Raw genomic sequence first — 18,301 nt, 5'->3', positions numbered from 1 at the left:
TGGAAATGTTGACAGAACCACCACAGAATTGAATTCATGCTACTCTAAATTCTGTATTTCCATGGATGAGAGAAGGGAGAGAAAAAAGGAGGTCAAGTTCTTACATGAAGTAACATAGTTTCAAATTCCCATCCATTGTTCAAACACACCTGGATGACTTCCCCTGTCAAGGATCTAAAACCCAGAAAGCTTCACCTTGTCAGCAGCAATACTGGAATTTTTCTCACGGGCAAACTCAAACTAAGGGTGGAATTTTCCTTCCATCACTAACAACCAGCAGTCAAAAGCAAGAGTAACCTGGGTAACAGCCAGAGCAGCTACAGTCGTGATGAATAGCATTTTCCTCTTTAGATGCAGAGACTGTAGTTTAAACTTGTGACTGCCCTTAACATGGGAACAAGCAGATGGCAAAAGTTATGCTTGACCTTCTTTGTTGGCTCCTGTAGAGTGCCAATGTACATGGAGATGGCTCAGAAGAATAATACACTTCAGTGTTCCTCCTTGGCAATACTATTTTCCTAAAACCATTTTCAATAATCATGTTGCACACAAGAGGGACTTGATGTGTTTCTAAGGTCAGGAAGGAAATAGTCCAAATGCTGGACATGCTAACTAAAAGAAATCATCATGGTAGTTTTCTTTTTCAGAGAAGGCAGCAGTATTATTATTAGGTACTGAACACAAAAACTTAAGCCTGTAACTAATCTGAAACACATCGTCTGTATGGATTAAATGAAGACAAAACAGGCTTGTCTAGAGGAAGAATATATTAAAGTTCAGAACAATATGGAAAAAAGTCTCCATTTCCATTTAATGTGAAGGAGATTAAATATTGAAATGATTAAAAATTACCATATGATCCAGCCATTCCACACCCTAGGTATATACTGAAAGGAACTGAAAGCAGGGACTCAGATATTTGTATGTCAGTGTTCATTATGGCATTGCTCACGTCCATGAACACATGAATGGATAAACAAAATGTGGTGTACACATGCAATGGAGTATTACTCAGTTGTGAAAAAGGAATGAAGTTTTTGAACAGGAATGAAAATCCCAGATATACATACCAGGACAATACACTGTGACTCAGCAGGTATTTAAGGTGGGTTAAATATTAAAAACAAAACAAAACTAAGCTAATCATCAAATGGAAAAACCATATGCTCCTATCAGAAGAAGACGGAAAGGCATATGATAAAATTCAACATCTCTTTTCTGGCAAACAGGCTTAGTGAACCAAGGTCATGAGGATAAGTCCTTAATAGAGAATTTGGAAACGAGAGACCTTCACACTTGGTGTCAGCTCTAGAGGAGAAGGGTCTTGGCTCTGTTCATTGCATTATCGCCAGTGCCTAGAAGAGAGCCCAGCATGGAGAAAGCACTGACTTTCTGTAGGAGTGAATGAACAAATACACTAATTAGAGTCACTAAAATCAAGAACGAACTGCCTGCCATTCCTACGTATTGAACACTGAAATATTATTCAGAAAGAGTATTTCTAAAAATTTTTATCTCAGGATCCCTTGATACTTTTGGAAATTACTGAGGGCCCCAAAGAGATTTTATGTGGGTTATAGCTATACCATATTGGAAATTAAAACTGAGAAGTTAAAAAAAATTTATCTATTAATCCATTTAAAAATAACAATAATAAACCCATTACATGTTAACACAAATAACATGTTTTTATGAAAAATAACTCTATTTCCTCCAAACAAATTTCTTGAGAGAGCGGCATCGTCTCTGTGACTTTGCAAATATCTTTAGTGTCTGCTTTAATAGACGCCACCTGGACTCTCATATATGCTTCTGTATTGAATCTGTTGTGATAAGTTGTTTTAGTTGAAAAACATGATGAAAATCTGGCTTCACACAGATTTGCAGTTAGAAAAGAAAGAAATATTTTAATATCCTTTTCAGGTACTTACTGATAATCCTTTTTGAAACTACATCAAAACTTGGAAAGTGGTAGATTCTTTTTAAAATTTTTTAATCAAACTATAGTTGGTTTACAATATTACATTAGTTTCAAATGTGTAACATAGTGATTCAGAAATTTTATAGATTATACTCCATAAAATTTAGAATATTAGTTTCAAGTGTATAACATAGTGATTCAGAAATTTTATAGATTATATTCCACTAAAAGTTATTATAAAATATTGGCTACATTCCCTGTGCTGTACACTATATCCTTGTAGCTTATTTTACACATAGTAGTTTGTACCTCTTAATTCCTTACCCTTATTTTGCTCCTTCCCTTTCCCGCTCCCCACTGGTAACCACTCTGTGAGTCTGTTTCTGTTTCCTTATATTCAATCATTTTTTAGATTCCACATATAAGTAATAACACACAGTATTTGTATTTCTCTGACTTATTTCACTAAGTATAATATCCTCCAGGTCCATCTATGTTGTTGCAAATGGCAATTTTTCATTCTTTTTTCAGGACTAATATTCCATTCCATATATATATATATATATATATATATATATATATCACATCTTCTTTATCCATTCATCTGTCAATGGATACCTTATGTTGCTTCCATATTTTGGCTATTGTAAATAATGCAGCTATGAATATTGGGGTGCACGTATCTTTTCGAATTAGTGTTTTAATTTTCTTCAGATATATACCCAGGAGTGGAATTGCTGGATCATATGATAGTTCTACTTTAAGTTTTTTGAGGAAGAGTGCTAGATTCTTAAAGATTGGTTGCAATGTGGAATCTGAAATCTTATTACTGAACTTCTGATACTATGTTACATGAAAATCCACTGGTCAGTTGTGCCTTTGCCCAAGATGCAGAAAGCTCGAGTGTTGCTCTAACATTAACAATGAGAAAAAAAATAAACAGCAAAATCACAACATTTCTTGAACCCATCAGAGAGCTGAAGGCAACCAGGTCTCCTGAAATCCAAGAGATGGGGACACCCAAGCACTGTTTCATATGTGGCAGAGCCTAAGAGGAAGATGCAGATGCTATCCCAGCGGACAGGAAGGAATCAACTATGGTTTTTAACAAATTGCTAAGGGCCAAGTGTGGGGCTAGTGCAACAGCGTGGAACCTCTGGGAACTGCATAGTCAGCAGTTTGCACCCCTCTCAGGCTCGTTTCCAAGATCTGCACCGGGTGCTCGTGAGAAAACCTGCAGGCAGATGGGGAGACCAGAAAGAGCCTCCCTTTGGGGTGCAGATGTGCAGGAAATTAACGGGCACTGTAGGAAAGGCTAGAAGACTTGATAACCTTCACCCTTGCCTGAACCCACCTCTCTAAAGCCTTAAAACTCTGAGTGAGGGGCAGCCTGGCAAATGTCTGAGGTAAGTCTTAAGGACAGAACAAGAGAACAGATCCTTTCACTACCTCTGATGCAACAATTCTGGGCCTCAGGTAAGCTGTGCTGCGACTTCCATTCACAAAGAACAGCACACCAGGGGACAGTAAGGAGGCTTTCAGAGCAAGGAAACCTACAGGTGCTTCAAAGCAGGGCAGTAGGGATGGAAAGGAGTGGAGCTGATGGAAAAGCCACCGGAACTTGAGAAATGCCTGGATGCGCAGAATTAGGAACATGGATAATCCAATGGTTACCTCATAACCAGCAGCAGCAGTATTACGGCCATTTGCTAAACAGGACTGAGCCTGATGTTGTGCTTGGTGTTTTTAATTAGTTAACTCGAATCCCCACCACCCTGAAGTAGGTATTATCATCTCCATGTCCCAGATGAAGAAACTGAGGTTCGGAGAAGTAATCTGTCCAAGGTCACACAGATAGAGAGAGTGGCAGGAGCCAAACTTTAAATCCAAGGCTCAGGTTTTTTCATTTGACCAGGCTGCCATCTAATGTCACATTAGGGACAGTGTCCAATTCCCCCAATCCTTAGAGAATCCAAATGCAATGCTCAGTCCTGTACAGAGAGGAGAGAGAAGATAGCTGTCTGGATTCCCTACAGATTGCCTAAAAATGAGAAACCTTAGAGGACAAGTGGCAGGAGGTTCTAATATGCAGCAGACATGTCCTTCTGCCTAAAAGCACTATACAGGCTCACGGGCAGTAAAAAAGATGAAGTACAGTGATACGACCGCACCTAGCCCCTGTAGTGCTCGATACTGGACATGCTATGAGTCCTTGCCTCAACTACAGCCAACAGCGCACTAGAAGCACGGGAAACTGAACACTCACTTGGATGCAACTTATCAAATAAAAGCAAGCCAGCCCTGACCTCTGCACCCGATGGAAGAAATCCTGGTTGGGGAATGGCGGAGAGTCCCAGTCAAAACCAGGGGCGCTGGCCCCTGCAAAAGACTCAACTACACCCTGACTTCAGCACTGCCCCACTGAATCACAAGGCGTGCTGCACTCCCAGGCCATTCTCACACCTTAGCGATTGCTGAAGTTCATTCAGTGTTGTCTGCAGTCTGAAAAATATAATTCAAAAAAATCTAAAAGAAACCAAAAAATGCCTAACCATTCTCGGTCACAAATGGAAAAATTTGAGCCTACATTTTAAAAAGCTCACTTGCTTCAGATTTAGTATGTTTCAGTAGAAGGAAGCAAGTGACAGTTGTCTTTTTTTTCCCTCCCCAAACTATTTATGGTCCCTCTACTAGTTTAAAGTATTTTTTAAATTAAATTAAATTAATTTATTTAGTTGTGCCAGGTCTTGGTTGTGGCAGGCGGGCTCCTTAGTTGCAGCAGGTGGGCTCCATAGTTGTGGCTCGCCGGCTCCTTGGTTGTGGCATGCGAACTCTTAGTGGTGGCATGCATGTAGGATCTAGTTCCCTGACGAGGGATCGAACCTGGGCCCCTGCACTGGGAGCGCAAGGTCTTTACCACTGCGCTACCAGGGAAATCCTGGTCCCTTTACTACTAAGTGCCCTTTATTTTCTGCCATCGATGGGCTTCATTTTCCTCCCAAAGAAAAGATGAGAGAAAGGATATATTTGAAATGATGGAGGGGAAGATTCAAGCCGTCTTGCAAGAGAGCTGACAATTACAAAGTGATAATGCCACATGACGAAGACCGGTGCTGTACTGTGAAGTCCGTCTACCTAGTTCAGGGTCTTGGAGAGCACAATTATTTTTGCTCTAAGGCCTGACTCAGATGATATACTAATTTTGAGGGTGAAAAGCAAAGAACACTTTCTCCTTGGAAGGCAACATGCTTTGCTGATTTAGTTAATAAATCTTTACGATATCTCTACGTAAAAGAGAAGAAGGCAAGTATGATTAGCCTCCCTTGCTGAGGAAAACGAAGAACATGGAAAAATTAAGAAACACAGCCTTGGACGGATACCGAAGACCGGAAAAACAATCCTTTGTCCCCTGGGCCTGGCACTTTGACTAAAATGAGGATAAGAAGAGAAAAATGAGAAGTCGCTAATAGCATGCCACATGACTCTGAACCCATCCTGGTCAACCTTTTCATATGCAACTTGAATGAAGACATAGAAGGCCCATCTGGCAAATCCGCTCATGATAAATGGGAAGGTCATCAAGATTCCAGAAGGTCTCAACAGGCTGGAACAATCAGGCAGAACTGGCAAGATGAAACCAAGAGCGAGACACATAAACTCCAGCACTTAATTTCAAAGAATCCCTTAAAAAAACGGAAGAGGGGAGAGTTTAAAAGCAGTTCGTATGAAGAAAATATTGCAGATATTGCAAACTGTTGGCCCACAGATGTGTTTTGTTTGGCCTTTGAAGTACTTGTGAAAAACGCTAAACCAACATTTAAAAATTGGGAGAGTCACGTAAAAATCCAAATTTCCGGCTTCTCTTGAAAAACTGATAGATCTGGCAAACTCCATGTCTGTGCTTAGACATGACAACAGTGGGTGAGGAATGAGCTGTGGCTCTCTCCTTTAGACAGGGCATCCACTCCCACAATGGGTGCCCGCAGATGCGTCCTGACCTGCCAGAGCCAATTTAGGTAACTTTCTTAGCTCTGTGGGCATCTGTTTGCAACTCTTGACCTGGAAGTTTCAGATACCTGACAGCTCAGCAGAGGCCCACCGTGTGATACACCTGCCAAAAATGTCACCCAATCCATGGTAATGGAAGAACTGTGTCACAGACTCCTTAGAAAATCTAGAAAAATCAATGAGTCTTCTCTCCAGACATATGTCTATCCATATAAAAATTTACAATTAATTTCTGGGAGTTGAAAGACCCCCCTGAACTCCCAGTTCCCAAGTTAACAAGCCCACTCTAGAACAAGGAGGTAAACTGTCCCACTGTATGTTCACACAGTATGTCTACCCATGTCCAGGAGGGATGCTGACAAACTTCAAGGCAACCAGGATGATAAAGGGTCTAGAAATCATATCATAGAGCTGAAGAAACTAAGAGTGGTTAGCCTAGGAAAAGGAATGCTCGGAAAGGAACATAATATCCATTTTTAATTTTAGAAGCTATAATAAGGGACAGGGATTAGGTCTACACCTGTCCAGCTGTCAGAACTAAGACCAGTGAGAAGTTACAGTGAGGTCTATTTTCTTTTCTTTCTTTTTTTTTTTTGTGGTGCGCGGGCCTCTCACTGTTGTGGCCTCTCCCGTTGCAGAGCACAGGCTCCGGACGCGCAGGCTCAGTGGCCATGGCTCACGGGCCCAGCCGCTCCGCGGCATGTGGGATCCTCCCGGACCGGGGCACGAACCCATGTCCCCTGCATCGGCAGGCAGACTCTCAACCACTATGCCACCAGGGAAGCCCCACTGAGGTCTATTTTACTATTTCAATTAGGTGTAAGAAAAAGAACTTTCTTACAATTAAAGCTGTACAGGGGACTTCCCTGGTGGCGCAATGGTTAAGAATCCGCCTGCCAATGCAGGCGACACGGCTTCGAGCCCTGGTCCGGGAAGATCCCACATGCTGTGGAGCAACTAAGCCCATGCGCCACAACTACTGAGCACTTGTGCCACAACTACTGAAGCCTGCGTGCCTAGAGCCCATGCTCTGCAACAAGAGAAGCCACCACAATGAGAAGCACGTGCACTGCAACGAAGAGTAGCCTCCGCTCGCTGCAACTAGAAAGCCCGTACGCAGCAACAAAGACCCAATCAGCCAAAATAAATAAATAAATAAATAAAACAAATTTATTAGAAAAATAAAAATAAAGCTGTACAAAACTGGAACAGACAGTCCTGTGGAACAACAGAGTAGTGAGCTCCCCATCCCTGCAAGAATCCAAGCAGAAACAGAAAAATGAAACGTCAGAGATGTGATAGAAAGGATTCCTGAACCGGGTGGGAGGTGGTTCTACAATTATCTAATGCTTCTTCCAAATCAAAGTTTTAGTGAGCAGAACTGAAGATGGCAATAATAATTTTCTTCCTCTCCCAAACCTTAGTCTTGCTGTGATGCAATAGTTAAATTATAGCCGAGCTCCACACAAGACACTGAAGGAAACCCAGAAGGAAGCCCCATGACTGATCCTCTCTTGGCGATTCTCAGTGAGCTGACTAGGAATTGATAAAGGTATGGCCACTCTTGAAATTTCACATGCTAACTTTTTCTTCTTCTAACCCACTCCTCTATTTGCCTTTCTTTCTACCTCTGTTCAAGCTGTCCATTTTAATTCTTGGGAAGCTGTGTAAGTTTCAAAGCATATCAGCTCATGTACTTACTGAATTGACTCATCTCATCCACAAAGTTTCAAACATGTGGGCATTTAATTAAAGCTTTTGCCTGATGATTTCAACAGATAAAAATGGGGAGAGGGCTTCCCTGGTGGCACAGTGGTTGAGAGTCCACCTGCTGATGCAGGGGACACGGGTTCGTGCCCCGATCCGGGAAGATCCCACATGCCACGGAGCAGCTGGGCCCGTGAGCCATGGCCGCTGGGCCTGCACGTCCGGAGCCTGTGCTCCGCAACGGGAGAGGCCACAACGGTGAGAGGCCCGCGTACCGCAAAAAAAAAAAAAAAAAAAATGGGGAGAATTCTGTGCTGGATTAATTTTGTACAAGCACCACATTCTGGTTAGAAAAGGTCACGGACTAGACCACTTCAAGTCTGCCCCCATAGGGGGTGGTCGACATCGAAGGCTCTCCAAAACGTGCAGCAGAGTGCTAACCAGGCAGCGGGGGTTTCAGAAATTTCGAGAAACTAAAGCAACTGACTCACTGTGTCTTCAATTTCTAAATCACTCCCTCTCCACAAATAATTTTTGAGTCAGAAACACTGCTTTCCAAAAAGAACTTTTCTGCTAAAGACGTCTTTTAAGACACCACAAATGTGAAGTCAACACTTTCCCCTATTTACACGGATTACAAAGCATATCTGTTCAAGACGCACACAATCAAGATGAAATGTATAAAAGGAAAACTTCCTTTTGCCCATATTACTGCTCTCCCCTTCTGAGTTGTTCCCCAGAAGCTTCGGAAACAAGTTCTGAAAGCAAACCTTTCCTCCGTTCCAGGGAAGAGGGGAAACTGGGGCCTCTTGACCTAAAAACTCAATATTTTGGAACATCCATAATTCTCCCGAGTCCATGCCAGTCAAATGGAGTCTCTCTTTAGCAAACCACCGGCCAGCTGGGGCTGGACAGCAAGGCTCTCACCCCTAGGAGATGACAAGGACAGGACTCAAAAGCTCCCTGGAAAAAAAAAAAAAGTCTCTCCTTCAGCTTGCATTACAAGCTGTTGGAAAACACAGATGGAGGAGATGACAGGAAAAGCAATTACTTCTTCTGGGCTTCCTTTCTGTCTGGATGCTAAGGAGACGGATACCAAATTCCATCACAGATTGAAATGCTATCTAAACATTCTTGAAATGTGGTCTTGCTCTCTGAAATATGGCCTGCCTTTGCTGCAGCAACCTGTAACCTATTAACATGTGAAGGTGGGGAGGGCCGACTTTCCTCCAGGCTAATTCTGGGCCTGCCTCTCCAATAACGCTCGTTTGTGACCACAGGTTAAAACATAAATAACTAAAAGATATATATATCTACACAGCATGACCCAACAGAAAGTGCTGATGAATCATTCACTTTATTTTCACATTCTTGGAATTGTAAATACCTGAAACTCTCTTAAGTATTTCAAGGTTTCTAGTGAGCCTTTCTAAATATAGGTGGAAACACACTAAACAGTAGTGTTATTATTTCAAATAGTAGTAAGCTGGGACTAGTCATAAACAAATCAAGCTTTAAACATCTTTAAAAGAACACACACACTGGTCAAAATGATGTTTTATGGGAGAGGGCTTTCGTTTACTTACAAATAATAAATACTCTCCCACAGACCTAATATTCAATACAGTTGAATAAAATGTTATTGCAGGTGGCCTATGTGTTCTGAGAAATGCCAAGATGAGAGAGAGACAGCTTTTGCCTCAAGGACCTTATACACGAGCCAAAGGGACAAGATGTATTCACTGATAAGTCAGAGCAGATCACGAAAGCCAAGTCAAAAACACGGGCGCAGGACTGTGGGAGTTCGTGGACAGAGAGACTGTACATCTAACTGATGGATACTGGGATCGATTTTCTCATCTGTGAAATGAGAGGAGTGGACCAGATGAGTTCCAAGTCCCTTCGGGTTCTAAAACTCTGATTCCTTTGGTATATACTGTTGAGCCAAACAGAAAATTTCATAAAGGAAGTAGTGTTTGAACTGGGTATGATCTTGAAGTGAAGCTACTGGAAGAAAAAGAGGAGAGAGAGCATTTTAGGCAAAAAGAAGAACATAAGCACAGGTCCAGAAAGCAAAGGGCATGCTTGGGAGAGCACTAGGCTTCCAGCGTGGATGGGTCACAGCAGGAGACAAAACTGGAAAGGTAGATTGAGGCCTTCAATGCCATGCAAAGGAACTTGGATTGAAGTTGGTAGAGAGCCCACAGGGGTTTGTGGGCTGTGTAGATGACATGACCAGACGTATGTCGGAAAGTGAAAGAGCAGAATGAGGCTACAGTGTTGGCCGGCTACCCTGTTACTCTTTGTTACGTCTAAGGGCCCTATTTACACAGGCCTCACCTGCCAGAGAGGTGACACTTCATGGGAGAGACCTAAATAAACAAAAAACAAAGCAATAAGGACTAAGAACCAAGCAAGGCCAGGAAATAGGATCAGTTGCGGGAAACTAAAATGTCTACACACAAATATTGACGATGACTACAAGGTAGACTACTTACAAACAGGCCAACGGAAGATGACGAGTAAGAGGAAAAAGAAAGTCACAAAATGTAGGAAAAATAGAGAAGCGGATAAAACTAAACATATAAGAGAAAAGGAAAAAGACTTATATAACACCTGTGAGCTACTAGAGGAAACCGGAATATGAGAGATCATAGGACTACACGCTACCCCCATAAAATCTGGGCAGCATAATGAACATTTAAAAAAATTGGCTATATACTAAATAATGTCAAAACAGGACAAATAACAGAATTGAGAGGCGCACACAGCCGACCTAACTGAATTACTGTTGAAGAGAGCAGGCCGGACACTGTAAGAGAAGACTAGACAGGGCACGATCAGCACTTCTGTTACGACAGCAATTCTGAAATAGGACGTCTAAGCAGAAGACTAGAATCCAGATGAAAAGGAAAAATGGTTAACAGATAACATCTGGCCCCCCAGTCACTGAAGAATACCTCTTCCCCGTACAATGCTTCTCCCCTGCATCCCCTTCCAACAGCCCTCCTTAGCTAGATCCAAAAAGAACTATAAAACTTTGAAATGAATCGACAGTTATCTGCTAGGCAACAAAACTAGGTATGAGGAATTATAGCTGTGTCAGGTTACTACTATCTCTCTCTCTCTTTTTTTTTTTTTTTTTGCAATATATCAACTTTATTTCCATCTTGATTTCAAAAAAATTTTATTGAGGTAAAATACACATAACATAAAATTTACTATCTTAGCCATTTTTTATTGTACAGTTTCATTGACCTGTTGTGCAACCATCACCACTATCTATCCCCATAATTCATCCTGTAAAACGGAAACTCTACATGTATTAAACACTAACTCCCCGTTCTCCCCCAGCCCCTGGCAACTACCATTATACATTCTGTCTTTATGATTTTCACTACTCTTAAGTACCTCATATAAGTGGAATCATCCGCTATTTGTCTTTTTGTGACTGGCTTATTTCATTTAGCATAATGTCCTCAAGGTTCATCCATGCTATAGCAGATGCCAGAATTTCTTTCTTTTTTTTAAAAAAAAATATTTATTTATTTATTTGGCTGTGTCAGGTCTTAGTTGCAGCACATGGGATCTTCATTGCTGCATGCAGGATCCTCAGTTGCGGCATGCGGGATCTTTAGTTGCAGCATGTGGGCTCTTAGTTGCAGCATGCGGGATCTAGTTCCCCGACCAGGGATCAAACCTGGGCCCCCTGAATTGGGAGCTCAGAGTCTCAACCACTGGACCACCAGGGAAGTACCCCCCCCTTTTTTTTTTAGAATTTCTTTCCTTTTTAAGGCTGAATAATATTCCAATTATGTACAGACCATATTCTGCTTATCCATTCATCTGCCAATGGACACCTGGGTCGCTTCCATGTTTAAGCTATTGTGAATAATGCTGCTATGAACATGGGGGTAACAGGTATCTCTCCAGGACCCTGCTTCCAATTCTCTTGAGCATATACTCAGAAGTAGAACTGCTGGATCATATGATAATTCATTTTAATTTTTTGAGGAACCACTGTATTGTTTTACACAGCAACTCCACCATTTTACATTTCCACCAGCAGTGCACAAGCATTTCAATTTCTTCACCTTTGCCAACACCTGTTGTTTTCTGGTTTTTTGATAGTAGTCATCCTAATGGGTGTGAGGTGGTATCTCATTGTACATTTTTTTTAATAAATGCTGTGTTTTTTTCCAAGAGAAACACTTTATTTATTTATTAATTTTTGGCTCTGTTGGATCTTCGTTGCTGTGCGCAGGCTTTCTCTAGTCGCGGTAAGCAGGGGCTACTCTTCGTTGCGGTGCGTGGGCTTCTCCTTGCGGTGGCTTCTCTTGTTGTGGAGAACAGGCTCTAGACACCTGGGCTTCAGCAGTTGTGGCTCGCGGGCTCTAGAGCACAGGCTCAGTAGTTGTGGCGCATGGGCTTAGTTGCTCCGCGGCATGTGGGATCTTCCCAGACCAGGGCTTGAACCTGTGTCCCCTGTATTGGCAGGCGGATTCTTTTTCTTTTATTTATTTTTTACATCTTTATTGGAGTATAATTGCTTTACAATGGTGTGTTAGTTTCTGCTTTATAACAAAGTGAATCAGTTACACATATACATATGTTCCCATATCTCTTCCCTCTTGCATCTCCCTCCCTCCCACCCTCCCTATCCCACCCCTCTAGGTGGTCACAAAGCACCGAGCTGATCTCCCTGTGCTATGCAGCTGCTTCCCACTAGCTATCTATTTTACGTTTGGTAGTGTATATATGTCACATGCCACTCTCTCACTTCATCCCAGCTTACCCTTCCCCCTCCTCATATCCTCAAGTCCATTCTCTAGTAGGTCTGGCAGGCGGATTCTTAACCACTGCACCACCAGGGAAGTCCCACTCTCACTGTACTTTTTTTTTTTTTTTTTTTTTTGGCGGTACGCGGGTCTCTCACTGTTGTGGCCTCTCCCATAGTGGAGCACAGGCTCCAGACGCGCAGGCTCAGCGGCCATGGCTCACGGGCCCAGCCGCTCCACGGCATGTGGGATCTTCCCGGACCGGGGCATGAACCTGCATCCCCTGCATTGGCAGGCGGACTCTCAACCACTGTGCCACCAGGGAAGCCCTCACTGTACTTTTGATTTGCATTTTTCCTAATGATTAGTGATACTGAGCACCTTTTCGTGGGCTCATTGGCCATTCATATTATCTTCTTTGGAGAAATGTCTATTCAAGTCCTTTGCCCAGTTTTTAATCAGGTTGTTTGCTTTCTTGTTGTTGAATATTAGGAGTTCTCTAAATATTCTGGATATTAATCCCTCATCAGATATATGATTGGCAAATATTCTCTCCCATTCTATAGGTTGACTTTTTACTCTGTTGATAATGTCTTTTGACACACAGGTTACTGCTACCTTTTGCAGCAACAAAAGTAATATGAGGGACTTCCCTGGTGGTCCAGTGGGTAACACTCGTGCTCCCAATGCAGGGGGCCCGGGTTCAATCCCTGGTCAGGGAACTAGATCCCGCATGCGTACCACAACTAAGAGTTTGCATGCCGCAACTAAGACCCAGAGCAGCCTAAATAAATAAATATATTTTTTAAAAAACTAATATCAAAATCCCAACAACTTAGCAGATAGATAAATGCAGCAAACTTGTTGGGCCACAGTACACAAAATAAAGGAGGGCTCAGAGACGTCTGACATTAAGGAGAAAGCCAAGGAAACTTCTGTTTTCTCATTTCAGAGTGCATTTAACCCTGGACCTGGGTGAGCTGTGCTACAATATATGCTTCTGGTCCAAGGGATGCTGAGTGACAGCTCATGGCTGGTCTGGGCAGCCTCCCCCTGCTACTAGTGGGACAAGTCATGCAAGTTTCCTGCTGTGTATGGGGCAGATCAGTTAAGGAAGTACTCTGTAAGCAGGCAGATCAATATTTTGGTCACTTGGTTGTGGGGTCCTGAAGAAATCGGGATATACTTAATACGAAGGAATAAGTTACTTACTTGCCGGCCATCCTGCCCCACATTTGTTTGACCTCTTACAACAGTTCGAATGCTGTCATCCAGTCTCCTAGCAAAAAAAGTTAAAGGATACAAATCATTAAAATATCTCGATTCCTTCAAGACGAAAAGACAACCCTCAAAACGGGAGAAAATATTTGCAAACGAATCAATGAACAAAGGATTAATCTTCAAAATATATAAACAGCTTATGTAGCTCAATATTAAAAAAACAAACAATCCAATCCAAAAATGGGCTGAAGACCTAAATAGACATTTCTCCAAAGAAGATATACAGATGGCCAAGAAGCACATGAAAAGCTGCTAGACATCAGTAATTATTAGAGAAATGCAAATCAAAACTACAATGAGGTATCACCTCATACCAGTTAGAATGGGCATCGTCAGAAAATCTACAAACAAATGCTGGAGAGGGTGTGGAGAAAAGGGAACCCTCTTGCACTGCTGGTGGGAAGGTAAATTGATACAGCCACTACGGAGAACAGTATGGAGGTTCCTTAAAAAACTAAAAATAGAATTACCATATGACCCAGCAATCCCACTACTGGGCATATACCCTGAGAAAACCATAATTCAAAAAGACACATGCACCCCAATGTTCACTGCAGCACTATTTACAATAGCCAGGTCATGGAAGCAACCTAAATGCCCATTGACAGACGAATGGATAAAGAAGATGTGGTACATATATACAACGGAATATTACTCAGCCATAAAAAGGAACGAAATTGGGTCACTTGTAGAGACGTGGATGGATCTAGAGACTGTCATACAGAGTGAAGTAAGTCAGAAAGAGAAAAACAAATATCGTATATTAACGCATATATGTGGAACCTAGAAAAATGGTACAGATGAACCAGTTTGCAGGGCAGAAATTGAGACACAGATGTAGAGAACAAACATATGGACACCAAGTGGGGAAAGTGGCGGGGGTGGTGGTGTGATGAATTGGGAGATTGGGATTGACATGTATACACTGATGTGTATAAAATGGATGACTAATAAGAACCTGCTGTATAAAAAAATAAATAAAATTCAAAAATTCAAAAAAAAATCTCGATTCCAGGTTGACCAAAAGAAAAAAAGCTGGGATTCCCTGGTGGCACAGTGGTTAAGAATCCGCCTGCCAATGCAGGGGACATGGATTTCATCCCTGGTCCGGGAAGATCCCACATGCCGCAGAGCAACTAAGCCCATGCACCACAATTAGTGAGCCTGTGCTCTAGAGCCCACGAGCCACAACTACTGAGCCCGCGTGCCACAACTAATGAAGCCCACGCACCTAGAGCCCGTGCTCTGCAACAAGAGAAGCCACAGCAATGAGAAGCCCGCGCACCGCAACGAAGAGTAGCTCCTGCTCGCTGCAACTAGAGAAAGCCCGTGTGCAGCAATGAAGACCCAACTCAGCCAAAACTAAATTAATTAATTAATTTTTTAAATTAATTAACATACCCATCAATGTTTGCAGATTGCACTACTTATTCAGAAGAAAAAACAAAGATGTCTGATGACAGGAGGAAGAGTGAGGACTTGGACCTCAGTGAGGGAGCAGCAACAGTAGTGTAGAAGCCAAGCCCAGCACAGACTGATGAGTCACCTTTGTTATTTTTTAAAAGGCTATTTTCACTTAATGTTCAGAGCCATTCAAAAGGCTTTACATTCAAAGCCAACGTAACTTTTAGTATTTGTCATGGAGTAAACCAGAAATGACAAAGTTGCTGAAACTTTATGGGAACAAGCCAGAGAATTCAAAGTAGCCCGCACAAAATCCTTCCTCAGTAACATCCTAGGAACCTTAAAAGGGATGAGGAGCAAGTGCTATATGAAATCCATGCCTCGCCACCTGGGCCCTGATCTGCAGGAGGCGGATCTGTGGCCCCCACTTCCTCTTTCTCCTGCAGCTTAACAGGGGCCATTTAATGGCATCTCAACCAGAGAATTTTATGTCAGTTTATGTCATTTATGTCCTTTTTCATTTGAAGAACCGTTAAAGGTATGGTGAGAGAAAGCTGAAAATAACTGGCTTGCAAGTGATTTTCATTTTTGTTGTTGTTTTGGGATTTTTTTGGCCACGCCGTGCCGCGCAGCATGTGGAATCTTAGTTCCCCAACTAAGGATCGAACCCGCAACCCCTGCATTGGAAGCATGGAGTCTTTTTTTTTTTAACATCTTTATTGGAGTATAATTGCTCTACAATGGTGTGTTAGTTTCTGCTATATAACAAAGTGAATCAGCTATACATATACATATATCCCCATATCTCCTCCCTCTTGCATCTCCCTCCCACCCTCCCTATCCCACCCCTCTAGGTGGTCAAAAAGCACAGAGCTGATCTCCCTGTGCTATGCGGCTGCTTCCCACTAGCTATCTGTTTTACATTTGGTGGTATATATAAGTCCATGCCACTCTCTCACTTTGTCCCAGCTTATCCTTCCCCGTCCCCATGTCCTCAAGTCCATTCTCTACATCTGCGTCTTTATTCCTGTCCTGCCCCTAGGTTCTTCAGAACCTTTTTTTTTTTTTTAGATTCCATATATGTGTTAGCATACAGTATTTGTTTTTCTCTTTCTGACTTACTTCACTCTGTACGACAGACCCTAGGTCCAACCACCTCACTACAAATAACTCAATTTCGTTTCTTTTTATGGCTGAGTAATATTCCATTGTATATATGTGCCACATCTTTATCCACATTCATCTGTTGATGGACACTTAGGTTGGGAAGCACGGAGTCTTAACCACTGGACAGCGAGGGAAGCCTCTCGCAAGTGATTTTGGATCATGGGGGAATTTTCATTTTCTGTGCAAACCGTATAAAACTTAGTGGTCTCTACTACCGCTGTTACAGCTAAAGTCCACCGAAACAATCAACAGGCTTCTTTGTATTTATTTATTTTTGGCTGCATAGGGTCTTCATTGCTGTGCGCAGGCTTTCTCTAGTTGCGGCAAGCAGGGGCTACTCTCCGTTGTGGTGCGTGGGCTTCTCAGTGTGGTGGCTTCTCTCGTTGCGGAGCACAGGCTCTAGGCACACAGGCTTCGGTAGTTGTGGCGCACGGGCTCAGTAGTTGTTGCACATGGGCTCAGTAGTTGTGGCGCACGGGCTTAGTTGCTCTGCAGCATGTGGGATCTTCCCGGACCAGGGCTCAAACCTGTGTCCCCTGCATTGGCAGGCAGATTCTTAACCACTGCGCCAACAGGGAAGTCCCTTCTTTGTACTTTTTAAGGCACCCAACTGAACAAAATATTAACGGCAGAGGTCTTCACCTAAAAACCCAAAGGTTGTCAGGGAAAAAAAAATCATCTCCTGGATTCAAAATGAAGGCTTCTCCTCATCACAAGTTAAAAACAACAACAAAAAAACTATATTTAAAGTAATAACATCAACCATTACAATAATAATTACAACAAACAAACTTTGAGTATCTACCATGTGTCAAAACTGGAAATTCAGACATGGATAAACCAGAATAAGGCTATTTGGCAGAAAGGACATCTGATGACCACCCTAGACATCCTAGATTAATCACAATGTTTAGTCCTGGGACACCACCCACACCAACCAGCAGATCTGACCACATTGTTAGCTGATACATGGCCAAGGGATATATAAACCCAGCTTCATATCTAAGCCTTGGGAATACAAAAAAAAAAAAAAAAGGGTAAATCTGCTAGGGAAATAAAGCCACTAAAAATGTAGCAGAAATGCTTTTGTCTCCTTTTATAATCAACTGTTTTGAACAGCCTGTTACAGATTCCTTCCTTTTTTTTTTTTTTCTTTTCTTTTTTTTGCGGTACGCGGGCCTCTCACTGTCGCGGCCTCTCCCGCTGCGGGGCACAGGCTCCGGACGCACAGGCCCAGCGGCCATGGCTCACGGGCCCAGCCGCTCCGCGGCACGTGGGATCCTCCCGGACCGGGGCATGAACCCGTGTCCCCTGCATCGGCAGGCAGACTCTCAAGCACTGCGCCACCAGGGAAGCCCCTTCCTTTTTTTAAAATAAATAATTGAAGACTGATCAAAGAATCAAGTTTTTTGCCACAAGGCTCATATGGAAACCCAGAAAAAAATACTATTTTTAAAAAGATTACCATCTACAGCAAACTTGAGATTTTAGTGTTCTTACAGATAAGTGTGATCCAGAATGTGATTAACTAAATGAACAGCATACTTTCATTAATTATTAATAATCACATGGTGTTACTTACCTTATTTTCAGTCTAATTTTGTTCACAACTTCATCGATGTTTGCCAGAGACTACAATAAAGAAGGAAAGGTGCCAGCTATTATTTCACTTCCTGGAATTCCTCTTTCCAGAGAAATGATGAACTATAATGGCTATTTATGACATCTCAAAGAAACTAATCATACGGTATGATACAATTTTCACTTAAAAAAAATATATATAGGGAATTCCCTGGTGGTCCAGTGGTTAGGACTCCACGCTTCCACAGCAGGGGCATGGGTTCAATCCCTGGTCGGGGAACTAAGATCCCACAAGCCTTGCAATGCAGCCGGGGTGGGAGGGCGGAGGAAGTATAGCGGTAGTTGGCAACAACTGCAAAATTCAGCCTGGAATCTATTTTTCATAAATAAAGTTTATTGGAAAACAGCCATGTCCATTCATTTACATATTATCGACAGCTGCCTTTGAGCTACA

At 42.4% G+C, this 18,301-nt stretch overlaps 1 protein-coding gene across 1 annotated transcript in view; it reads right to left on the bottom strand.

The window, feature by feature from the left end:
* Positions 1-18,301, bottom strand: part of VPS53 (VPS53 subunit of GARP complex) — a 125,528-nt gene that overhangs the window by 102,387 nt on the left and 4,840 nt on the right. The window contains exons 3-4 of the mRNA XM_059998414.1: positions 17,849-17,898; positions 13,627-13,693 (exon numbers count right to left, since the gene is read on the bottom strand). Of these exons, the coding sequence (XP_059854397.1) occupies positions 13,627-13,693; positions 17,849-17,898 (117 nt within the window). The remainder of the gene's footprint in view (positions 1-13,626; positions 13,694-17,848; positions 17,899-18,301) is intronic.

The sequence above is a fragment of the Delphinus delphis genome, chromosome 19, assembly GCF_949987515.2.
Source record: "Delphinus delphis chromosome 19, mDelDel1.2, whole genome shotgun sequence".
In the NCBI taxonomy this organism is placed as follows: domain Eukaryota; kingdom Metazoa; phylum Chordata; class Mammalia; order Artiodactyla; family Delphinidae; genus Delphinus; species Delphinus delphis.
This window is presented reverse-complemented; position numbering and strand designations above follow the sequence as displayed.